This window comes from Danio aesculapii, chromosome 6 (genome assembly GCF_903798145.1).
Source record: "Danio aesculapii chromosome 6, fDanAes4.1, whole genome shotgun sequence".
NCBI lineage: Eukaryota > Metazoa > Chordata > Actinopteri > Cypriniformes > Danionidae > Danio > Danio aesculapii.
Window position 1 is genome coordinate 39,536,037 of NC_079440.1, and position 27,229 is coordinate 39,563,265.

Sequence of the window (27,229 nt, forward strand, 5' to 3'; positions counted from 1 at the left end):
TTATAATTCACTTACCTTTTAATGCGTTTGTTGCGATTATCACCCACTATTAAAAAATAGCATGTTGTGAATGAGAAGTTGTAATGTAGCCGTGGCGGGATGAATCTTGGCGTGGCACCCCGCCATGGAAGAATGAATGTAGCGGAAACCATGCAATAATATGTGCTACATTTTGTTTTGTTTAATATTAAATACCAAAATACAGTTTAACAGTTTACAAAATTATTTGATCATTTTTAATCATGACATTTATGGGACATAATGATATTAATTTATATGAATTTAATGTACAGCCCCAAATCAGAAAAATTGGGACAGTATGGAAAAGACAAATAAAAAAGTAAGTAGTGATTTACAAATTTACTTTGACTTGTATTTCATTACAGACACTATGAACATAAAATATTTCATGTTTTGTCTGGTCAACATAATAGCATTTGTAAGTATACCTCTTTTCCTGTCATTCAGACCTGCAACATGTTCCAAAAAAAGTTGGGACAGGAGCAATTTAGGGCCAGTAATCAGGTAAATTGGTTAAATAATGATGTGATTTGAAACAGGTGATGTGATCAGGTGATTGTAATTATGATTTGCTATAAAAACAGCATCCAAGAAAGGTCAAGTCCTTTAGGAGCAAAGATGGGCTGAGGATCACCAGTTTGCCAACAAATGCATGAGAAAATTATTGAAATGTTTAAAAACAGTGCTCCTCAAAGAAAGATAAGAAGACATTTAGATATTTCACCTTTAATGGTGCATAACTGTAATAATTAATAGATTCAAGGAATCTGGAGAAATTTCAGTGCATAGAGGACAAAGGCGCAAGCCTAAGCTGAACAACTGTGATCTCCAATCCCTCAGTCAGCACTGCATCAAGAATCACCATTCATCTATAAGCGATATCACCACATGGGCTCAGAACTACTTTGGCAAACCTGTATCAAGCACCACAATTTGTTGTTACATCCCCAAATGCCAGTTAAAACTGTACTGTGCCAAAAGGAAGCCCTATGTTAACTGTGTCCAGAAGCCCCATGACTTTGCTGAGCTCGGAAGCATCTGGGATGGACCATCACACAGTGGAAATGTGTACTGTGGTCAGATGAATCAGTTTTTAAGGTATTTTGGGGAGAAATGGACGCCGTGTGCTGGTTGCGGAAGAAGAGGATACAGGTACTTGACTGGCCTGTCTGCAGTCCCGACCTGTCTTCAATAGAAAACGTGTGGCACATTTTGAAGTGCAAAATGCGACAACAAAGACTCTGTATTGTTGCCCACCATAAGACTTATTTGCAGGAAGAATGGGACAAAATTACATCTGAAACACTTCATCACTTGGTGTCTTCAGTCCCTAAACATCTTTTTAGAGTTGTGAAAAGGAATGGAATATGAATTTTTTATTTGCATTTTCCATACTGTCCCAACTTTTTCCGATGTGGAGTTGTAACAACATATATGAATATGTACAGTTGAAGTCAGAATTATTAGCCCCCCTTTAATTTTTTTTTCTTTTTTAAATATTTCCCAAATGATGTTTAACAGATCAAGGAAATTTCCACAGTATGTCTGATAATATTTTTTCTTCTGGAGAAAGTCTTATTTGTTTTATTTTGGCTAGAATAAAAGCAGCTTTTAATTTTTAAAAACAATTTTAAGGTCAAAATTATTAACCTCTTTAAGCCATATTTTTTTTCGATATTCTACAGAACAAACCATCATTATACAATAACTTGCCTAATTACCCTAACCTTCCTAGTTAACCTAATTAACCTAGTTTAAATGTCACTTTAAGCTGTATAGAAGTGTCTTGTAAAATATCTAGTAAAATATTATTTACTGTCACCATGGCAAAGATAAAATAAATCAGTTATTAGAAATGAGTTATTAAAACTGTTATGTTCAGAAATGTGTTTAAAAAAAATCTTTTCTCCGTTAAACAGAAATTTATGAAAAAGAACAGGGGGCTAGGAATTCAGTGGGGCTAATAATTGTGACTTCAACTGTATAACTTGAATTTAATAATAGTGTTGTGGATGTTTTCATCCACTCTGGTGTGATTTTGAGTGTTAATTTGGCCACAACTTTCTCTGTTTCAGCAAATGCAATGATTTTTTTGTGAAAAATCTTATTTTGACACATATTTTGGGAAAATGCTATGCAGTTCTTCAAAAATACAACAATACACTGTGGGCAAATTTACTACCTTTTCCCCATTGACTTCAATTATAATGCCTTTTTTTATTGCAAAGCCATGGCACCATATAATCATGCATTTTTGATTGTTGGTTTTCCCTGTTGGGAAGAGTTAGCATTTTTAGTTTTTACTGTTGATCATCAGATGCAGTGCAAACTAAGCTTAGATTCTGCCTTATATATGGAGTATTGTGTGTGTGTGTGTGTGTGTGTGCTTGTGCGTGAGTGTGAGGGAGACCTTTGCACACTTACTGTATCAAAATAAGCCCCTCAGCTCTCAGAACATGTGTATTTTTTCTCACACACTATAATCTGCTGCTTTACTCCATAGAACGTCTTATAAGATCAAGAACCATTTTTTTCCTGGACCTATCTAAAGGGTTAATGCTGCCAACTGATAATCAACAGTAAAAATTACACATTTTACCTCTTTCCAACAGGGAAAACCACCAACAATCAAGAAATCATGATTATATAATGTCATGGCTTTGCTATCAAAAAAAAGTCATTATAATGGAAGTCAATTGGGCAAAAACAGCCACAAACATAACGAAAGTGTAGTAAATTTGAATGGTACACAAGGGATAAGTTAAATTTGTTATGCTCTTTTGATGAAATGGTTTACATACAGTTTAACGGCCAGTAATAAATATTTACAGTATGGCCAGTACATTTTCTCATGTCAGCTGCCATTTTTAGTCTTTGCTCTGCGTCTATATATTATTTTTAGATTTGTCCACTTACAGCTATTTCACTGTATGCCTGTGAGTGATTTTCATTAGTACGTTACATAATTCATAAAGCACTTTTTTTAATAAACTAAATATGATTAGCACACTTAAGGCAGAAATCACACACATATTTTGTGTGGAGTTTAGCTGAATGAAATGCAGAAAACTGTGCCGAAGGTTAAAAGAAAAATACTTGAGGACTAAATTCTAATAATCAAGAGCATGTTTTTCTGTGTTTAAAAACAACCAGATTAATGAAATGTCATAAAGGAGAAAATAACTCTTGAGTTAACTCAAAGTAGTTATCTAATATTTCTTCTAATATTTCTTCTCTCTTCAAACAAATCTGCTCCTGAACTTACATATTTAAATTTTTAAAAAAAGTAAAAATATATACCTTTAGAGAATCTATGCAGTATATAAGGATAATCTGTGTTACTGTCTTAAATCTGCATTTTAAATATATATTTGTATAACCTCATCACTAGTAAAGAGCATTCTAAGTCTTTGCGCCAATCAGTGTTGACTCAAGTGGTGGTTCTTGAATTTAAATACCAAATTACCCCATTACCCGTCATTTACCCACTCTTGCTGAGTACGATCTGAATCAGCAGTTCACACTGTGCTAATTGTAATTATAGGCTTCAGTCAATTTATTCAAATTGCAAAGGAGGCTTATTGGCATTGGGTCTGTACTCTGCTTAATCTAAGGCTTTACATTGAACATTGTTGCTAAATTGTCTGTTTTACTGTATTTGTCTGAAAGCACAGGCTCAATGCTGAAGCAAAAACAGTGAGGTTAAGGAAACAAAACATAACAGAGAAATGTTGAACAATTCAACAGTAACGATGCAGAGAAATTATGAAAAAAAAATCATGAAAAATAATCATCTTTTTTCTTTAGTTAAATATATTTCAGAAGTTCACACTTAGCTAATGATTGATTATAAAGCTTGTTTGGCATGCTGTACCAGGAGTGAGCCCTACGCTCATAAGATCCTCAAGCCCGGGGCTCCCTCCCGTTTGCAGGGCGAGAGGGGAATTTGAGCTCAGGTAGATCTTGAGAACTCCCCTGCTGTAGTAGCTAATGAACAGATAGTGATTGCTCTTAAGATATAACTACTTACTAGGTGCATGTCTATGGTGCTGATTTGGATTAGCCAATTAACTCAAGTTGCATGTTTTTGGATGGTGGGAGGAATCAAGGGAACCTGGGGGAAACCCACATGAGCACAGGGAGAATGTGTAAACTCCGCACAGAAACATCGGCTGGCTTGGTAAGGACTAGAACCAGTTACGTTCTTGCTGTGAGGCAACAGTGCTAACCACTGGGGCACCGTGCCACCCACCTAGGAAAGGAGGAAGAGTAGGGGTGGAAGGGGGGATTCTTCAAAATTAAGATGGCTGTCATATGGAACTTAGGGTATTTATAGTGGCTTAGGAATTGGAGTCTGATTGGTGAATCATAAATTTAATAATGAGCAGCCAGCGGCAAGCAATCATGAGCATGTGATCCTCTCGAAATTAGTTTATAAATAAACTTCACTTAGTTAAAAGATCCTTTTTTGATGTCTGCTTGAAAGTAAATTTACAAAATGTATACGTATCAATAGTATTAAATGTATTAAATATAGTTAAATACTACTGTACAGTATATACACTCACTGGCCACTTTATTAGTTACACTGCATGTTAACACAATTTTCTGATCAGCCAATCACATGGCAGCCACTCAATACATTTAGGCATGTAGACATGGTCAAGACGATCTGCTGCAGTTCAAATCGAGCATCAGAATGGTGAAGAAATGGGATTTAAGTGACTTTGAACATGACATGGTTGTTGGTTCCAGACAGGCTGGTCTGAGTATTTCAGAAACTGCTGATCTACTGCCATTTTCACACACAGCCATCTCTAGGGTTTACAGAGAATGGTCTTGGCACACTTTAGGTCTATTAGTACCAATTGAGCATCGTGTCAACACCACAGCCTACCTAAGTATAGTTGCTGACCATGTCCATCCCTTTATGACCACATTGTACTTCTGATGGATACTTCCAGTAGGATAATGCATAAAGTGCACAGTCACCAGATTTCAATCCAATAGACCATCTTTGGGATGTGGTGGAACGGGAGATTCGCATCATGGAAGTGCAGCCATCAAATCTGCAGCAACTGCATGATGTTCTCATGTCAACATGGACCAAAATCTCTAGGGAATATTTCCAGTACCTTATTGAATCTATGTCATGAATTATTAAGGCAGTTCTGAAGGCAAAATGGGGTCTAAACCTGTACTAGTAAGGTGTACCTAATAAAGTGGCCGGTGAGTGTATAATAAGCATGTTATATGAAATGAAATAACTTCTTTAATGATTCATATAAATGTTGTAAAAATGCAATGTCAAAAAATGTGGTTGAAATAAGAAAAAATATACGAAATTTCAACCAAAACACGAAGAGAAGGTGGGGTATAGTGTAGCCCCTCCGCTTTATAAAAACAGCCAATAGGATTTTGTTTTATCACAGCGTTGCCAGTGAGAGTGGTTGAGCTCCAGTGAATCAAATGAAAAGCAAATAAGTATCTTGAAGGGGTGGAGCATATCAGATTCTAGAGAGCGTTTGATTGGTTATGATTTAATGGGAAACTGCAGTATGAGGTAACGTGAATAAACTACAACCTTTACATGTTTATATCAGTTCTAAACAGGAGTTTTGTCACTGTTTTGGAGCACGCTAGCTTATAGATATCCTAAAAACGAATAATACTGATACTAACATCTAAAAATGTTATTTTAATTTCATGTGAACTTTAAAAACATTTGACCGACAAAATAATCAGTTAATGCTTGTTTTCATTTCACCAAATACCACTTTCTTAACTCTTCTAAAGTATTTGCATTGTGTTGTCTAAAAAAATAAATTCAGTCTTTTTTTGTTATTTTGACTAAATATCATTTTGATGTCTCTAAAAAAAGGGTTGCTCAAACACATAACATATATACATTATAGATCCAGAGAAACGGAGACTTCTAAGTGGTCTCTTAATTCATTCCATTGCAATATATTGGTGTAAATAGGATTCTTAGGTCTTCAAATTAAGTACTTTTGCTATATAAAATACTTTTAAAAATCGTCACTCTCTAAAACAGGTTTATTTTTCATCTGCAGCATATAAATGCTCAGACATAATAACAGAGGCTGAGCAGAATGATAAAGCACCTTTTCTATTTTTTCCTCTATTTTCTGTGTGTGTGTATAAATGCCCATAACCCTCAGATAAAGGTAGCAGTGGTCTTTTGTTTTAGGAAAGTTTTGTTCTCGTTTAAGTAAGTGTCAGCAGGAGACAAGCTGCTAGAGAGTTGGGGGACAAAAGGTCAGGCATGGCTTTACCTGTGAGAGTAACACGGATGACCCCGAGTCAGGACTCTCAAGAGCAACTGCTGCTGAACTCTAGACCTTGACAAAACTACAAGCCATGTGCAAATTTTTCTGCTTCTGATTTTCCCATTGGAAATTCCCTCGGGAGCTGGGACAGTTGTAACTTTTTTTGCATTTTCCGTCACACAAAGACTACCATATATCTTACCTGCCAGCGTTTGGTGTGAGAAACATTAATATGTGTCAGAAAAAAACAAAAGTATAAACAAAAATATCTAGTCCAGCAAAGGCCAACTTGTTTATATCTGTAGTCAGTGAAACAATCTGCTGAAAGGTTTTAGGTTGAATTCTTCTATTATTATGTAAGAATATACACTATTTTACACTATTTATATTATATTTTACACTGAAGTTTGATTGGTAAAATTAAAGAAATCTCTTATGTTCAGTAAGGCTTTTTATCAAAAACACAGCGAACTGTACAATTTTCTAATATTAAAGTTAAAATAACTAAGTGAAAATAGTTTTCTATGTTGATACATTTTAAATTGTCATTTCTTTTATATATATATATATATATATATATATATATATATATATATATATATATATATATATACATTTGAAGTTAGAATTATTAGCACTCCTGTTTATTTTTTTCCCCAATATCTGTTTACCAGAGAGAAGATTTTTGTCAACACATTTCTAAACATAATAGTTTTAATAACTCATTTGTAATCACTGACTTATTTTATCTTCGCCATGGTGACAGTAAATAATATTTGACTAGCTATTTTTCAAGACACTTGTATACAGCTTAAAGTGACAGTTAAAAGCCTTAACTAGGTTAATTAGGTTAACTAGGCAGGTTAGGATAATTAGGCAAGTTATTGTATAATGATGGTTTGTTCAGTAGAATATCAAAAAATATAGCTTAAAGGGCTAATAATTTTGACCTTAAAATTGTTTTTAAAAATTAAAAACAGCTTTTATTCTAGCCGAAATAAAACAAATAAGACTTTCCCCAGAAGAAAAAATATTAGCAGACATACTGTGAAAATTTCCTGAATCTGTTAAACATCATTTGGGAAATATTTAAAAAAGAAACAAAAAATCAAAATGGGTGTAATCATTCTGATTTCAACTGTAAATACAGTTCTCAGCATAATTGAATGCACCCCATTTTGAAAATGAATGTTTTGATCCATTCCTCAGTGAATATTAGAAATGTATTTTGGTGCATTTAAACAAAACAGATTTATTATTATACGAATATATTTATTAAAATAATATTTTAGTCACCGAGTGTCTTTAGAAATTGAAAGATAATACATTTCAATTCAAGCTAAATACTGCAAAAAAAAATTTTACATATACAATTTCAACAAAATGTTTCACATTTTTTTCTTCTCTTGGTTTTTTCTCTTTTTTAAGTTTCATTTATTCATTCATTCATTTTTTTTTCAGCTTAGTCCCTTTATTAATCAGAATTAACCGCCAACTCATCCAGCGCATGTTTTATGGAGCGAATGCCCTTCCAGCTGCAACCGATCAATGGGAAACATCGATACACACTCACTCACACACATACACTACGGTAAATTTTAGCATACCTAATTCACCTATACCACATGTCTTTGGACTTGTGGGGGAAACGGAGCACCCGGAGTTCATTTCAGACTTAGAATATCTTCTTTTTGAGAAATTTCAAATTTAAAGAAAAGCTGAACCATAATTATGTGCCGTTTGCTAAATTAAAGCTGAGATTCTGTCATTTTTTAGTGATACTATATGTGATACATTTATGGGAAAATTCTTTTTAAACTTTTGTAAAACAGGTCTAATTTTTATGATATGATAGTCCATAAATCATAAAAAACATTATGCCTGCTACAGCAGGTTATTTGTAAAACCAAATATCAATAGAAAATGTTAATAAATATATAAATGTACTATTGATAAATATGTAACATGTAAATATAAAACATCAACCTCTTTCGGGCTTATAAGATAATTATGACATGATAGTTCATGATAGGTACAGTATGCTGTAGCATTTATGTGTACTAAATACATTCAGTAGGCCTATATGGGTTTAAAACACTGTATTTTTAAAAATATATATCAATTACTATAGTATTTTTTATGTGTTAGCATTACACTGGCTGTATACACAGATGATCATATTCACTACATATTTAGCAAAAAAAACAAAAAACGTATGAGACAACTTTCCCTAAAAATTCCTCTCCAGTTTCATGCAAGAATGAGTCTGTCTTGTCATCCTCCAAAAATAATCCACTAAGGAACTCTGTGTCAAATTTGGGCCAGTTTCACTGATATGTATACTACAATAGCTGTTAAACAATCCGCTATCTGTTCCTCGCGCTTCATAACTGCTCACCTAATTATGTCATGGTGTATCAGTCATAAAATGAACTTAAAATAAGCAGATTACCTTAACACATTGAACTTTAAAACGAAATAAATTATAATGCTGCGTAAAAATCTAAACAGAACGCAGGAACAGGATAAAGTTGCAGTTCTTCTGTTGTTCCAGGAACTGATCTGACAGTCGCGATTGTGGAGATATGTTAAATCATTACATTAATCTGTTTGCGGTCTAAAATGTATTAACATATTCATATGACAATCGGAAGGTGTTTCTGTACTGAAAGTAAACCCAGAGACTATTGAAATCAATGTTTAGGTAGCAAACCTCTGCTTTGTGTGTTTTTTGCACAAATAAATAAGACGCAATGTTGATAAAATAGTTAATTTCAGTATTTATCGTGTTATAAATGTAAGTATAGTACTATATATTGCAAAACCTTGATATCTATCATGTACAGTAACAGAAATTGCATGTTGACTTTGACTATCGTGATTATTCAACTTTAGCTGGGGTTTCAAAGAGTGGGTCACATATATATTTTAATGGATGTCTTCTGAGGATGTCACACAACAGCACCTCTCCTTGCCTGACAAGTCATGTCAGTTTATGGTTTGATTTTCAGGATCAACATGGGCCAAGGAATCGTCATCAATAACCTCAGCTCCAGATCGGTTCTCACAGTGAAGAATATGACACAGGACCGCTATGGCAACTACACCTGTGTGGCTGTCAACAGGTTGGGAACAGCCAACGCCAGTGTGCCTCTGAATCGTAAGTAACAAGCATTACTCTCCCATGGACAACTCCAGTTGTGCTGCTAGTTGCTCTTTCACAAATGCTGCAAGAAAACAACAGTTTCGCCCATACGTTACTGAGGAAATAGGAGATGATGCAGATCATATTTTGAAGTCTGAAGTTTTCTGTGAAGCTTAAAATGAGATGGAATTTCTTTGAGCGGTCTGTTTGAAATGCTTAGTGTTTTTCTGATTCAGTGGTCGCTGAGTCAATAAGAGAAGTAAGTGGGCTAACAAGATAAACAAATGAAAAAAAAATCAACAGCAAATAAAATAGTCATAGACTTAAAAGTGGCAGATGGAAACGTTGAATCCACTGCTTTCAAACGAAGCGTATCAAAGGCCCAGCTGAGATGAAAATTCTAGTATCTTTCACGTTCTGTTGAAGACCGACAGACTGTGATGCAGGAAACCCAGAATAGACCAGAAAGCTGCATCTTCTCCTCCCACCAGAGTCGCTCGGCACCTTTTATTTTCCTCATCGCTAATGAAAAGGAAACCTACCCTACTGTGCTCCTAATGAGAAATGGCAAGCAATTCCTCCACGTCTCTACATCTGTAGAGATTGCAAATGCAGGCGCTGGACGTCGTTACCTGGGACTAAATTGCTGTTATAATATTGGTCAATAAGTATTGATGAAGCAAAGGTGGATTCAGGGACACATTAATATTTAATGGAGGACCTCAACCTCAGAGACAAGGTGTGGAGTACTAATCAAAGAGCAGTGTTTGATTTTCTCCTCGGCATGAAGAAACCTATCATTTCGCTCTATTTTTAGTCCGGCGTGTGATTTCCGCCCTCATATTTTAGACCTTGCATCGATCGAAAAGTGTTTCTTAGATTATTTCCACAGATTTGTTTTGTTGTCTCCTCATCCCAGACAGTCAGCATCCCCCCAGCCAACCACTACAGTCATAGAATTAACTACTTTCCTCCCTGTGGAACCGGCTGGGTCATTTATTGTACTGTACGTCTGCCAACATCAAGGTGATTGAGTGCTTTTGGCGTCTACAAAGGGTATTTAGCATAGTGAAATGCTCTTTAATGGCGGAGATGAGCTCCCATTAAAGGTCCTCTATAGCAAGGTGAAAGTAAAAGAGGGTAAGGGCTATTATTCCATTTCGCTAAGATCTTTTGGTGGAACTTGAATGTCAGAATTCTGTGTTTTGACTAAAGGGTGGATTTTTTTTCTTTTTCCTGTTTTTTTTTTGCTCATTTATTAGCAGTTCTTAAAGAGATAGTTCACTCCAATTAAAACATCTTATCATTTACTAATTTCTTGTTGTTTTTTTTTCTTCTGTGGAACATGAGACACATTACATTCTTAATCTTTTGACTTTCTTTTTATGTACAAGCTCTGCAGACATAGGCCATCAACATGACGCCATATTGACGTTGTACCCCAGCATACTCCAACATCGTGGGGACGTTGGATTTTGTTTAAAAATGAAATTAAAATCAGGGTGATGTCAGAACCCAATGTCAGGCCGACATCAATGTCCAACCTAAAATCAATCATATATCAACATCTAATCATGTTACACCTTGACGTTGTGTGGACGTTACCACAATGACATCTATCAGACGTTGTATTTTGGTTACTTTCCAAAACAACCTAAAATGAACCAAACATCAACGTAATTTGGCGTCGTTATTGGACGTCAAAATAATGTTGTCCTTAGGCGCTGGCTAGACATTGAATTTTAGTCACCTGACAATATGACCTAAATCTAACCTAATATTAATAACGTCTTATGATGTTGTGTGTCTGCTGGGAAAATAAGGGATGAGCGATATTGGATGATATACTGTATGGTATGCTGATATTTTTCAACAAATTGTTTTCAATAGGGCCAGACAGAATTTGTGGATAGTTTTTGCTATTTTTGCACAGAATTTTGAAAAAATAATAATAATTTTAAAAAAAGTAAATTATAATAATAATCTGCGGATTTAATGAAAATGATTTTGGGAGTATAGTAACTAAAAACTTAAAAGATGACTTAAAAAACTTAAAAATAATGACTTTTGAGCTGTATCTATGAAAATATATAAATTATTACTTTACAAATTGTATTGTAAATAAATCATATACACATTTGCAAATTAGTATGTAAAATGGCTGAAATCAATATAAAAAACTGACATAATATTTATTTACCAAAGTTATAAACAACTTAACCTCATTCTGAAAACGTAGCCCTACATATGTTTCTGAAGATCGCGCAATATATAGTCAGAGCTACGTATGGCTGCATTTCGTCTTTAAAGCAAACACTACGGGGCGGTATGATGCCGTTCCTTTTCTCACTTACCAGCTGACTGCTTACCTCTATGTGGACGGCTTTTCCGCTGTTACCAGTTTGTCCGGTAGCTCAACACGTACGTCGGTGGACTTGAGACGCAGAGCAGAGTTGACCGAGGCATCCAACAAAGAACAGTTCCAGAAAGCATGTAAGACAAAAACAGAAGTTAAAAAAAAAAAAAAACAAGCAAATAACAGGGTGAGAATGTGGTAAAATCTGAAAACGTGTTAAAAATCAGGCTTTTTTTCTGAATTGCTTTTCAAAACACTGCGGTTGGATTTAGGGAAGAGAGTGAACAGGTCATTCGGTGCTTTTTAAAATACTATTGGTTGAGTTTAGGGAAGAGGGAGGTGGGGGGATCGATTGGTTGGTCAATCAGTCAGTCGACAGCTGCCTCTGGTGGATTTATGTGAGAACAGCAGGCTCAAATGGAACTCGCGAGAAAATTTTTAGATCTGAAAAAGCAAACACAGTGGTCCCTGGTAGATTTGCGAAAACAAAAACTGCAAAAAACGTAGCTCCTAGAACGTATTTTGCTCTCTCCAGAAATGTATATAGGGCTACTTAATCAGAATGAACCTGGGTTGGTTATAAATAGACTCAATAATGGGTTAAAAATCTGTGGAAATCTGTATAGCTACCAATATTGATTTCTTTGCTTGTTTGTTTGGAAAGTGTTTTTCCAGGTGTATTTCAATTTTCCAAGTGTTTACAGGATGTTTTTAGGTTATTGCTTCTGACCATTAAGTCATATCAGTCCTGTGATTTTTATTTTAAAAAGTTTTACATTTAGACAACAACATAGTCAGTATGACCCCTGTTTACACAGACCTGCAAAAAATGACTGAAAGTTCTGTATTATTGCCTCCAGGACAGTAGTTGGATTTTTAAATGTGTGTTGGCAGACACACATGTGTGCATTTTCAGACCTCTAAAATTATGTTGTTATATAAATGAACAGCCAAAGTTTGAGTAATACTTGAAACATACAGACAAAAGCTTGCTTCAACAAGTAAATATTGCAGATGCAGTTTTATTTGTCTAAGGCAGTGGTTCCCAAAGTGGAGGTCGCTGGGTGATTTACAAAAATTGAATAAATTGAAATAAACCATTAGAATTACCATATTGTATCCATAACCTACTGAAGATTAATAAAAAAGTAGTTATAAAAAAAGAGCTTTTAATTTTTATTTTTTTTTTATTTGATTACGACCCTTGGGGTGATTACATTATATTAAAGACAGCAATAGCATCAGATGCAGCAGATTGGTGTGTGTGTGTGTGTGTGCGCCGTTGCATGCAAGGTTTCTATATTTATAACCACCTCAGAGAATATTGGGGGTAGCGAGTCACTGGCATTGATATTTGGGGGGTCGTGAGCTGAAATGTTTGGAAACCCCTGGTCTTAGGACATTTCTGTAACACTGTACATTGCTAATGAATAATACTAATTATAAATTCTTCTAAATATTTGTCAAAATATATTGAGCTGTATTCCGTGAAATGTCTTTAAAAAGTCTGGAATAGCATGGTGATAAACACAGTTGGTGATGAATAATCACAGTTGTTCATTTTTGGCTGAACTATCCCTAAAATGAACCTTCAAAACAGACAGGATATACACTGGCCCAGTTTTACGCAGAGAGCTTGCAAACAAATCTCAATCCATCACTTTTCCCCTCATTGTTTCATGCTTTACACAAAGCGCATGTTTAAATGTAAATCCTAACAGCAGAATTAGAACGTTAACTGACATTATGCTTAAGAGATTAAAATTTCATTAAGAAAAAGTGCACTTTCATGAAACGCTGGCATTGATATGCACTCTGCTAATGATGTTACAGTCAGATATACTCTGAGATCGAAGCACATGTTTAAAACTGCATTATTTAAGCCTTACCAATTGCCAAATGACCCCAATATAGCTAATGGCCTTGCTTGCAATAGTCAGAGAGAGATTCTCTTCTGTAGATATAAAAAATGCATGTCAAAGCAACACTCTCAGGCAGTCTTTGTTTTCCCCCAACATCTCAATGGGAATTCATTAGCGCAGAAGATATTAACTCTGAAGGATGAGTTTAGTACATACTAGTAATTGACTATAATGGAAATAATCTCACAGAATGCTGAGTTTTAGTGCATGCAGCTGCAAGCGATGATTGCGCAAATTGATAAACATACATGAGTTTCAGCATCAGTGTATTATAATATTATATTCATTCATTCATTCATTCATTTTCAACCGCTTTTCCGGGGCCGGGTCGCAGGGGCAGCAGTCTTGGGAGAAAACCGCAGATTTCCCTCTCCCCAGACACTTCCTCCAGATCCTCCAGGGGGATCCCGAGGCGTTCCTAGGCCAGCCGAGAGACATAGTGTCTCCAGTGTGTTCTGGGTCTTCCCCGAGGCCTCCTCCCGGTGGGACATGCCTGGAACACCTCCCTAGATAGGCATCCAGGAGGCATCCGAAACAGATGCCCGAGCCACCTCAGCTGACTTCTCTCGATGTGGAGGAGCAGTGGCTCTACTCTGAGCTTCACCCAGGTGACAGAACTCCTCACCTTATCTAAAAGGGTGCGCCCTGCCATCCTGCAAAGGAAACTTATTTCAGCTGCTTACATCCGAGATCTTGTCCTTTCGGTCATGACCTAAAGCTTATGACCTTAGGTGAGTGTAGGAACGTAGATTGACCGGTAAATCGAGAGCTTTGCCTTTCGGCTCAGCTCCTTCTTTACCACAACGGACCGGTACATCAACCGCATTACTGCTGCCACTGCACCAATCCGCCTGTCAATCTCACGTTCCATCCTTCCCTCACTTGTGAACAAAACCCCAAGATACTTGAACTCCTCCCCCTGGGGTAGGGACTTTTCCCCAACCTGGAGATGGCAAACCATCTTTTTCCAGTGGAGCAACATGGCCTCGGACTTGGAGGTGCTGATTCTCATACTAGCCACATCACACTCGGCAGCAAACCACCCCAGTGCATGCTGACGGTCCATGTTCAATGAAGCCAACAGAACAATAATATATATATATATACTATACTATTATTATTATTATTATTATATGTTTAATTTTTTTTTGTTATTCCAGTGAACAAATGTGTAGTTTTTAAAACTTTCCTGGCCATTGTCTGCCAACACCAGTTCACTTAACAAGCTCTTTTGGGAAAATGAAATCTGTAGGCACTGGGCAAAGGTAATCAGTTTAGCGAATGGATGTCTTTTTAATGCTGCATTGAGAAAAATGGGGTGATGCGTTGCACATGTGGTATGAATTAGAGCGACTTGACATTTACGTGGCTCTTTCTCCATTACTCACTGTCATCATGTTTGATTAGACTTTTGGCCCCTTTTGCAACTGGCATTAAACTACATTTTTGGAGATCAGATCACAATTTGATAGCATTTGACCTCACAGGAAGCACCCACATTGCCATTGGATTACTGAAGCCACATTTCAAAATGATCATCTATGACTAGTTTGAATACATGGATGCTTGATATTTTTAATGTAACATTGATATGACAAGAACTTATTTGGCAATAGATTTTGCTGTGTCGTGGCTTCTTGTCTTGTGCTATTTTTTATTATTCGGTTTCACACTGTGGTCTTGCAATCTGGTCGGCCAATTTAATGAACAATATCCTATGAATTGTTCCACTGCACTACACTTGAAATCTCTCATTTCTCTCCTCAAATCCTTGCTCTCTCTCGTCTCTCTGCCGGTCTGTTTTTCGCGTGGGTGCTTTAAAACTTTATTTTCCACCCTTTTCTTCACTCCTAATCCCTATTAGCATCCTTTACTGTGGGAATGTTTCAAAAGCAGCCAAACGCAATAGACCAAATGGCTTTTTTTCTGTTTAATCTGTGAGCGTTTTGATTTAGTTTCACAAATTTGGTGAATGATGGAAAAAATTCTGACTAGTGCAACCTCTGATGTACTGCACAAATGTAGTTAATTTTATCTACAAACCAATTGAATGTTAGTCGTGCGTAACCAGACTTTCATATTCACGGCAAAAGATCTGAACTCTTTTGCAGATTAGCTGAATGTAAAACAGTAATCATAGTTTGCTTTGTTAAGTCTTGTGTTTAGGGGTGTGAAAATGTCCGTATCCACTGCTCATAAAATAAAAGACCATCAACTGTTGGACGTATTTGAAAGAGTTGTTGTAAACTACACATCATTTTGATAACCTAGAGTTGTTTAGCTGATCATGATACATGCTAATTGTCTTCTTCTTCCATATGAGTCATGAAAGCTTTGTTTCCTGACAGATTGGTAAAGAATGCGACACATCTATCGGAAATTCAACCTATTAGATGACTTTGAAGCTCCTGAAGTGTTTCTAATTTTATATAACATCTGTGGCCAGTTATTAGGCCTGACATTTGAGGCTGAGATTGTAAATCTGATTTTGTTTCAAATGTGCTTTTAAATCATACACATTTTCAATATCTGGACATCTGACCTGTGACTAAACACATGTATCTGATTCCACTTGTAATTCTAAGCCACCACAATGCAGGGGTCATGCGTTTGCCCACGGTGTTTTAATACTGCATTATGAAGCAGAGGTACCTGTATGCACTTACACTACTAAGGTGTACATTTTATATATTGTCCAAACATTCTGGCAAGTAATTTGGCATGGTACCTTTAAATATCAAAATAATTCAACATAGGCTCATTCTGAAAACGTTGCCCTATATATATATATTTCTGGAGATCGCAAATTATATAGCCAAAATTACATATGGCTGCGTTTCATCTTTAAAACGAACGGCAGGTGGCGGTATGACATCGTTCCTTTTCGTGCTTACCAGCTGACTGATTACCTCCGTATGGGCGGCTTTCCCATTGTTACCAGTTTGTCCAGTAGCTCGCCATGTACGTTGGCGGACTTGAGACTCAGAGAGGAGTTGACCACGACAACTAGGTTCAGGTCTGGTGAAGAACGGTTCCAGAAAGTGGGTAAGACAAAAACAAAAGCCAAAAAATAAAATAAACCAGAAAATAACAGGGTGAGAATGTGGTAAAATCTGAAAACGTGGTAAAATCAAGTGAGGGCTTTTCTTTTTCTGGATTGCCTTTTAAAACTGTCGATTGGGTTTAGAGAAGTGGGTGGCAGGGTCAATCTGTGCTTTTGAAAACCCTGTTGGTTGGGTTTAGGGAAGGAGGAGGGTGGGTCAGTTCATTAGTCAGTCAGTCAGTCAGTCAGGCAGTCAGTCAACAGCGGCCTCTGGTGGATTTACGGGAGAACAGCAGGTGTGAACGGCACTCGCAAGGAAATTTGAGATCTCAAAAAACAATTTAATTTTAATAGAGTAATTAAAGGACAGAGATTAATGTAAACAGATATTCAACGACAAAAAATATTTATTAATTATATAAATATTTAATTTTTTTATTTAATTTTTTTTTCATTTTTGCTGTTTAACAGAGAGTATATGTTAACATTTCTCAACATAATAATTTAAAAAACTACTTTCTTTTGTCTTCAGGTCATTGTCATAATATTTTACTACATACTATTCATTTTCTAGTAAAATAATTCATAGTATTAATTAATTATTACTATTATTCAGCTTAAAGGGGATTTTAAAGGCTTAGGTTGATTATATAAACAAGTCCTTGGATAACAGTGGATAACAGTGTTTTGCCTATCAACACAATATTTAATAGGGGTATTAATAATGTTGGCATTGACAGTTTTTCCTCTTTTTTTTTTTTTTGCATTTTTATTTATTTTCATTTTATTCCAGATAAACTAAAAGAAATAGGACTTAGACCAGAAAAAAATAGGTAACTAGCTGGATGAATAGGCAACTTTATTTTAAGTACAAATTCTTACTTTAAACTACTGACTTGTGACCTGCCTGTTATTAGGATGTTGGTTTTGTATTACTGATAAAGTGCATATGTTGTATGATCTTATTCTACTTCCCTAATCCTATCAAATACCTAAACCCAAGTACTAATATAATAACTATTAATAAGCATTAAATTATGAGTTTACTATGCTAAAAATCTAAGTAAATGGTTTGTTAATAGTGAGAATTGTACCTTAAAATAAAGTGTGAACGAAAACAATATAATATAAAACGCTGTGGGAAGATGTTGTTTCTCTCTTAAATATTCTCTTAAATATTGCAAAAATATTGGAAATATTTGAAGAATAGTTCGAAGAAATAATTTGAAGAAATTTCACTGGAAGGGCTAATAATTTAGTCTATGTATAGCAGTCATGTGTAAGGCTTTGTCTCATGAAGCCTATTTTGCTGAGGTGATTTGGTGAAAGATTTGTCCCAGTATATTCATTCTGCTGCACAACAAACACAGGTTTAAATAAGCAATGTAAACCATGTCAATAGTAAAGCAATCATTTTAACAATTTAGACAGTGGTTTGGTTGAAAGATTGAATCTGAACTAAGACTAAAAGACAGTGTAAATGCAATCCTGTTTGAATGCTAACTCCAGATGTAAATGGTGCCAATGCATTCTTTAATTTTCATTCGTGTGGGTCTACATACATTGTGGATAATGTTGGTGTACAACTAAACCTCATCTTTGGTTTTGATGACTGTTTTGTTTGATTCCAAGTCGTTCATTTTAAAGCTTTGTATAATGTGTGATTTTCATGTTAGGCATATTACTAAATGCAGTGCATTTTCTAGAAGTACTGCAATGTAAATGTGTTAGCACAGCCCAGCTTTCCACTTGTTTTTCCTTGCGTAACATAAACAGGTTTGTATGTGCCAGGTAAATGTGTTTCGCAAGTTGTCTTAATCAAGGTACATTGTAAAACTTCTGTTTTCCATACCTGCCATGTTTTATTTTTTTCCCCTGTCCGAGCTTTTCTGCAAATCTTTCTTCTCCATTTTGCTGTCTTGTCTGTAAGGCACAACACTGAGGAGCAAAGGTTTTGTTGTCCTTAATTGACAGATTTCGTCTGCTCTGTAATCCGAGTTCTCTTCCCCCCCTCGTTTTTGCTTATAGCACAGTGTAGGCTTCTGCGAATAATCTCCTCCAACCTGTCATCGGAGTATGACTAAAACAGACTAGAAACACTCATAGCCCGGAGAAGCTCTCAGCCTGCCTTGATAAAACCTCCACATCTTGAGCAGGCACCGGCTAATGGAAGCCTTGTTCATTTGCCATGCCTATCAATCACAACCTCGGTGTCATCTTTTCATATATCTTTCTTTTTTGCCCTGCTTTTCCTTTACTGAGTTGTGCCGGATGTTGTTGTTGCGGTTACCATACTGTGACCCCCCGTCTGAGTCACAGGGTGGAGGCATAAAAAAAGGGATGAAATGGAAGGTGAACTAGAACAGAAGATATGATGTCAATTTATTCTCATGAATATCGTTTCTCTCCAGGCTGGGAAACTCATGCATTCATCTTGCCGTTCAGCCAGCCCTCCTGATCCTGTTCTTATTTCCCCATCAATCATATATCAGGTTGCCTCCCCTCCCCCCGAGCACCTCTACATGCACTGTAAAGAACTGCCACATATAGACTGTGCACAATTTATGCTGATATATTTAAGTGCTGCATTAAGTGCCAATAGATTATGCATCTGATTGGCTGATATATGCATCAATATAGTTTAGTTCTTCTATATGAAAGGGAAAGCACTATTGCAATCAGCCATATAGACATATGATTAGCATGATAAGTGAATACCAGGTTTTCTGGAAGAATAGGTTGTATCAAACTACAGAATTCAAAGTATATTTAAATTTTTACACATACATGAGGGCTGTCATGTGCGCAAATATGCACAATATTGTTATTCTGGGCGCGTTCACAAAACACCATGAATTATTCTGTCTCCGAATTTTTTATGTGACATATTATTAAATATGATTGTAATATTGATTTGGATGGGGGTAAAAAAAATGCTTGATTCCCCTTGATATAATATTGTAATGATGCTTTTGTGCATTGTTATTTTTAATTGTGATATTCTGCAATATACTGCAATGTATGACCTTGTTACCAGCTTACAATTATGCCCCCAAAGGAAAACGTCTGTTTTAACTAAACAGAAAAGTTGATCTCACCTCAATTTTACCGCTGCAGTGCAAAATGAGCTTGTCAGGTAGTCAAAATGTCCAACACTTTAATGAAAACCTGTCATGAATATTAAATGCACCTTTCCATGATGCTGCCATCTATATTTGACTAATTATTGCTTGCTGAATTGACTCATCTTAACAGAAATAACCCAACATCACTGTAAAAAAATTCATTTTATTGTTCATCTAAATAATAAGATAAAATAATGGCAATATATATATATTGATATGGAGTCCGTGTATTGATATAGTGTGTATTCATATATGTGTGTGACCCTAGACCACAAAGCCTATTCAGAGTTCAACGCTAAGGATTTTTTTTCTGCTGGCCTGATTGGGCCAGTGGTTCAGATTTTTATTTGCCCTGACAAATTTTTTACTGGCCCCACCAAAAAAAGAAGTTAATAGCTAAAATAAAATAAAATAAAAATTGAAACCCAAAGACATTGGGCTCTATTTTAACGATCTAGGCGCAAAGTCCAAATTGCAGGGCTCAAAAGCATTAAGGGTGCGTCAGAATCCACTTTAGCTATTTTAAGGTGAGAAAAATCCGCTCTGTGCCGCAGTGCATGGTCTAACCGGGTTGAGCTTATTTTCTTATTGAGTTATGGGTGTGTTTTGAGGATAAACCAATCTAAGTCTCTACCCCCATTCCCTTTAAGAGTCAGTTGTGTCGCGCCATGGCGCATTTGCTCTTTACATGGCAGACTTTTTAAGTGGAAAAACTAAACACTTCACTAGCGAGAAAACAGTTAAACAGATCATCTGCAGCGCGAGAACGAGAGAATGAACCTCCTCATTCTTTACTTTCTCTTTCACTCTCTTTCGTGGATAAGGAAACTTGTTGTACGCACAGACATTCATTAGCCTACATAATTAATTTCGTTTGTTAAGCGCAAAGATTTGTTTCAAAACTATTTCTAAATTCAGTTCTAATTTCCAGCAAATGAATAAATGAACAATAAAAACGAAGTGTGCTCGAAAGTTATATCCAAACACACATCCTCTGACCCATATGGTCCAAAACCTGACAGGTGGGCAAATCTAAGCTTTATTTTTAATAAAACAAATAAAAATATGCATATAATAAATAATACTACTACTAATAATAACATTATACAAAAGCAAATTGTCATGAATAAACTGAAAAAGCCCCACGAGATGAAGAAGGCATGAAGGCAGTGGTTTTTATTTTTATGTAGAAAATAATAATTTTTGTAATGTTTTATTATTTTAATTCTTTTTCATTTGTAAAGATATTTGTGTATTGCTGGACATTCTGTGTGTATTAAGCAATGTTTAGGTGAGGCGCACAACTAACGCGCTCTGCGCTGGACTTTAGACGTGCTCTCAGCTGGTCTATTGTGCTGTCTATTTTAGTTCCTCAAAATAGCAACGCGCAAACAATGCGCCTTAACACACCTCTTATTTAGACCACAAAGCGGCGCAAATGGATTTGCTATTTAAACAACATGGTGGAAAACGGGAAACTTATGGTCTGAAAATAGCAACACGTCATAGAAACATGTTTTGTATGATAGGGCCCATCGTCACCAAATATAAATCCGAGAGGTAAGATTTTCTCATAGCCTCATTTCAGTTGTCAACTTTTGTAAAAATCTATTGAATTAATTAATCTATTAAAAAATGTTGGTTAGAATTACGCATTATAGCCTTAAATTATAAACGGAACAGATGAACCAAGACTGCAGTCAGATCATGATGCAGATCAATGTTGATCTTTCTTTCAAGTTGTCAGTGTAGAAATGAACAAAACAAGGTCTAATACAAAGTATTATAAGATTAAAATATGGAAAAATTATCAGATGGTAATTTCTGTCAATTTTCCTAAGGGATAAACAGCACTCTGTAATATTTCAACAGAAACACACATTTGCCAGTATGTATCCCCTACTCATATTTTTCTCTTCATATAGCCGTATTACACAGCCATAATACACTGTCATTCAGGTGATCTTGCACCAATTGATTTGGCACAGATCCGATCTCTATTGCGGGATTCACATATGCCAAATAAACCGTGCTAACTGGGCAAATGAGACCGGTTCCAAAATAAACGTCTAGATGTGAAAGCACTCCGAGACTGAATTTGCAAGCAATTGACAAACAGTCGCAGCCAAATTAAACTTTAGCGACAAGGCAGCACTGGCTCGATTGGGCCAGTAACGATCCTGTCTACTGTCCCAAGAATCTCGCACGCTGGCCCCGGGCCTTTGGGCAGTCTATATTGTCGAGCCCTGCTAATGTTGCACGTGTATATTTCTGGAAATAGACAAAAATCTTAATTATTCAAGAGACAAAACTATTGATTTACTTTTATGCCAAAAATTATTTGAATATTAACTAAAGATCATGGCCCATGAGAGGATTTTGTGACTATTTTTATATTTGTTTCCCCTTCAATCATGTATCAGTTGGCCCTTCCCCATCACCATCTGTCTCTGACTGTTTTAAACAGTTTCGCTACTTCTTCCATCTATGCATGTAATAAACACTGCACATTAACTTTATACACATATACTCATTCCATTTAAGTATGTACAAGAGAGTTTTTATTATTTGAAAACCACATAACTCGTTATTAAGAGGACCACACTGAACTTTTCACACTGACCATGATTTAAAAGCATTAAGGTACGATGCAGTGATGGTTCTGGATCAAAAAAGTAGATCCTTATGGAATTATTCACAACAGATGGGATCGTGGCACAACAAATCAGTGAAATGTGCAGCCTGGTCAGATTTGAGCTTTAGATCATGTGCCCAAGGCTGAAGTGGACAAGGTGAAAACTACTGGCTCGTGTGAAATGCATTATATAAATAATCAAGTTTCTCTCTCATTTATCCCCTATTCAAATGCTTGTGTGCTTTCTGCATGTTTTTCTGGCTATAATTGCATTATATAAGTACCTTGGGAATACAGGTCGCTGCACATTTAAGATGATATTCTTGAAAATATGGTAATGACATTTAGTTTGTTTCAGGATACTGCACCGTTCACAGCGGTCTCTTTGATAAAGCTGAAATGGATATAATTAATGTCATGAGCCTGTCCAAAAAGATATAAACCCAGAAAGGAAGCATAATATTCAGTTCTGCTTATGAATATCAAGTTTACTTGCTACTGAGTGCCTCAAACAAAACTCTTTCTAATTTGATGCCAGTAGCTTTGCAAACTTTGTCAAAGCCGGTGATTTGATCTTCTTAAAAAGCGCTTATTGTATCAGCCTTTAGTCCCAGAAGCTGCGTAAAACCAGCCAATCAGATTAGAGCTTGCCAGACTGAGAAAGTGCTCTCCAGTTTTTTGTGCTTATCCTTCAGACAGCCTGTGAACGAAGTGGATTGTGGCTGCGCCGTCTGAGGCTGAAACTACAAATGTACATATTACCAGTTGCGGTGTTCTTGTTGTTCGCTCTGTGCACGCACCGAATGAGAGATTGATATTATGCTGGGTATTCTTGCTGAGGTTGCGTTTGTTTGTCTTTATTTGCTGTGGTTTTGAAGCCGTAATCAAATTCAGTCTGGTGCTGAAAAGGACAGGCGAACAGATGGACTGACATTTATCTTTCTCATTGACTTTTATCTTGTATTACAACAGTCATCATTTTGACGTCTTAAAGGGTGCCGCCTCGCCGTTTGTACTGTGAATATGCACCGAGCAGGTCCTTGAAAAATAAGGTGTTTGTAATGCAAAGGGTCTGTTTTGGCTATAAAACACCTCCTGTCCAATCATTAACGGAGACGGCGGTTAAAACCGCCTGGAGAAATAGGCAATCCTTGCGATGCGTCTGCCCATGCATGAAAGATAGAAGGTTTAGCCGTTCAAGGATGCAGCCAGTTTTCCTCCATCAGTACTGTGCATTGTGCTTCTGAAGATTAGAGAAAATTAGCCCCTTCAAATAATTCATTTTGACCTTCAAGTTTTAAAATCCATCGTTAAGGGCTTGGCATAAAATAAATGAACTCCTGCCCAGCTCATAGTCTTGTTTTTAATTTTCATTCTCATATTTTCAAAGTGGTCTAACAATGCAGAGAAGATAGCACTGCGTTTGTATCTTGACGTTTCTGTGAATTGTATTGAAGCTCGATGTTCCTCTCTTTGTGCCTTTGGAAAGAAAAAAATAAGATGTTATTATAGAATGAAATGCAATTCCTCCCACCATGATGGTGTTTCTTTTTTTTCTTGCAAGTGCAGAACAGAGGTCATCCAGCGTACACATCAATCTGCTTTTATGTGGATGCAATGCTGGCTTATACTCTGCTGTTCCATACAGTACCTTACACGTCATGCAATACTGTAATATAAAGGCTGAGAGCTCCACATGGACAAAACATTTCACAAATTATGCTGCTTTGTTCATGCAGAATTAACTGAGGGAGGACAAATATTTTTATGACTGCATGGAAATCTTCAAAAACTGAGATTACAGTGAACAACATGATCTTACTTTTGGTAGAACTGGGAATAGTTTCAATGTAGGCCAAATTGTTTATGGATGAAAACCGTATATTTAATTAATTAAAAACTCTGAAATAAATGTGTTACTAATGTAATTTTTTTTATTAAATTGTATTATTGTTTTTTTGTGTGCTTTTGTCTTTATGTTAGGGTGACAATTAAACCACCTTGAAAATGTTTTGCCAAATATTCATCGTCATATATTTATTTATTTTTTGTCTTTTAGTATTGAGCTATGAAATCTATAAATATATTTATAGTCTACATTAATACAATTATGGCATTCCAGCAAAATATGAAATAGTATTAAATATGGACATATTGTTTTAGTGTAACACCAGTGATGATATACAGCCATATTACACTGCTACGAGTATGATATTGCATTTATACAACAGTTCGACGGCATAATCATGTATATAAAAAAAGAAAATCAAACACGGAGAGTGTCGAAAAGGAACTACTTTTTTCTGCCGTTCCTTCACATCTGCAGCTGACGTCAGAACAGCAGAAACCATTGCTACTTTGCCAACGTTACTTTAAAGCTAGTATTTGAATGATTCTCTAGCGTAATGTCTAAAGTGATGACAAAACAGGTGATTTTGCTCACATTTTAAGATTATAAGGCTGAACAGCATGAAATGCTATCAGTCTAGAGGCATTTCCCAGTATTTCTCTGTTGAAATCGCGATATTACAATAATTAAGGCCGAAAACCAAAGTAAACACTACCAGAAACACTACCAGATGGTATAAATACTGCACTACAACATATAAAAGAAAGAGATCGACTTAAAAAGTCACTTACCTGTTTTGTAATAATTTGATCAGCTATAATTTGAAATTATGTTGAGTTTTTCTCCTCTAAAAGATTATTATACAGTCTCTGTCACCATCAAGTGGCAGAACGTCAACTGTCTTTGCTCTGCTCAATGACAGGCTAATGGATGCCGACGCTCTGTATTTCTATATTAAATTATAAATATTGAAAAATAGGTAGTATGCCTATAAATAATTTGCAAAGTAGAAATCTAAACAACTACATTCTCACCTAAAATAGCCTCAAAAGAACATCATGCTGTCCAACAACTGCAAAATTTGTTAAACTGTAATGAGTTTATTCATCTGCTATCTATGTGAGCAGATTTCTCACTCTTTATTAGTGGATTAATACAGAAGGGTGAGGAGGCTGTACGAGTGCTGTTGTTGCAGAATATTGCATGGCTATCAGCAAATCAGATTCAAGAACCAGACAGAACTGTTGTATATATACAGTTGAAGTCAGAATTATTAGCCCCCATTTGAATTTTTCTTTTCTTTTTTAAATATTTTCCAAAAGATGTTTAACAGGGCAAGGACATTTTCATAGTATGTCCGATAATATTTTTTCTTCTGGAGAAAGTCTTATTTGTTTTATTTTGGCTAGAATAAAAGCAGTTTTTAAGTTTTTAATAAGCATTTTAAGGTCTAAGTTATTAGCCCCTTTAAGCTATAATTTTTTTTCGATATTCTACAGAACAAACCATTGATATACGATAACTTGCCTAATATCCCTAACTTGCTCAGTTAACCCAGTTAACCCAGTTAAGCCTTTGAATGTCACTTTAAGCTGAATACTAGTGACTTGAAAAATATAATGTCAAATATTATGTACTGTCATCATGGCAAAGATAAAATAAATCAGTTATTACAAATGAGTTATTAAAACTATTATGTTTAGAAATGTGTTGAAAAAAATATTTTCTTCGTTAAACAGAAAATGGGGTAAGAAATAAACAGGGGGGCTAATAAGTCTAAAAAGTCTTCAACTATGAGTTTATATATATATATATATATATATATATATATATATATATATATATATATATATATATATATATATATACAATTTGCTTTTTTTTAACCTAGATATTCAAATAGTTCCATCCCAGCCAAATAAAGCTCAAAATGTGTGTTTTTGTGTGAATTAATGTGACCTATAAATTAAAACAACTCCAGTTTATTTTTATAAAACCTTTACACCCTGTTTGTTCATAATTGACCAATATAAGCTTCACCTCCATATATTACTCTGTTTTATAGCCTTTTTCTGATTTACAGAAATGTCAGTGTATTCCCAAAGTGTATAGCTTTGTGAGTATTTACGATTGCTCCAAGCTGCAAGCCTCTATGCTTAACATGAACGTTAGCTGGAAGCCTAACACATATTGCCTGTGTTTTTGCTTCACACACACACACAGCGCCTCAACCCTGCCCGTGAACCTGTGAGCGGTAATGATGTGAACTGTCTCTAGGCACTGTGATTTCAACTCCAGGGCTCTCAATTTAGCAAAGGGCTTACCGGAGAGAAGCCTCTGTTGAGGTCATTACACTCCTTAATCACAAAGTCACTCTTACTGTACAGAGCCACTGTAATGTTGATTTAGACAATAAAAGACAAAACACAGATTCTGGATTTTGCTTCCTTCAGTTCATCTCTACTATTCGAAGGGATTTGAAAGGGAAGGATGATTCTTTTTGACAGTTGTCCAAAGTTGACTGGGACCTTTGAGTTACTGTCACGCAACCACATTTTCAGTTCACAAACATAAATAATACTTGCAATTTCATTGATAAAGTCTGAGTGAGTTTGGTGAAGCTGAGCAGAAGTGCAACAAACTGTAATAATAGAGTATTTGGTTGCTTTTGGTATTTCAGGAGATAAAATACTCAACCATATATTCATTCAGTGTAAAACTCTGTTTAAAGGGAAATATCACAAAAACCTTTCTTAAGCAAAACACTCCACAAAAGAGCTTTGTTTGGTTTTATATTATAAATAATAGATCAAAATGAAGATGTAGGTGGAACACTTTATGGT

At 35.7% G+C, this 27,229-nt stretch overlaps 1 protein-coding gene across 1 annotated transcript in view; it reads left to right on the forward strand.

The window, feature by feature from the left end:
* Positions 1–27,229, forward strand: part of negr1 (neuronal growth regulator 1) — a 231,929-nt gene that overhangs the window by 131,790 nt on the left and 72,910 nt on the right. Inside the window, exon 6 of the mRNA XM_056460143.1 lies at positions 9,323–9,471. Coding sequence (XP_056316118.1) covers positions 9,323–9,471 — 149 coding nt within the window. The remainder of the gene's footprint in view (positions 1–9,322; positions 9,472–27,229) is intronic.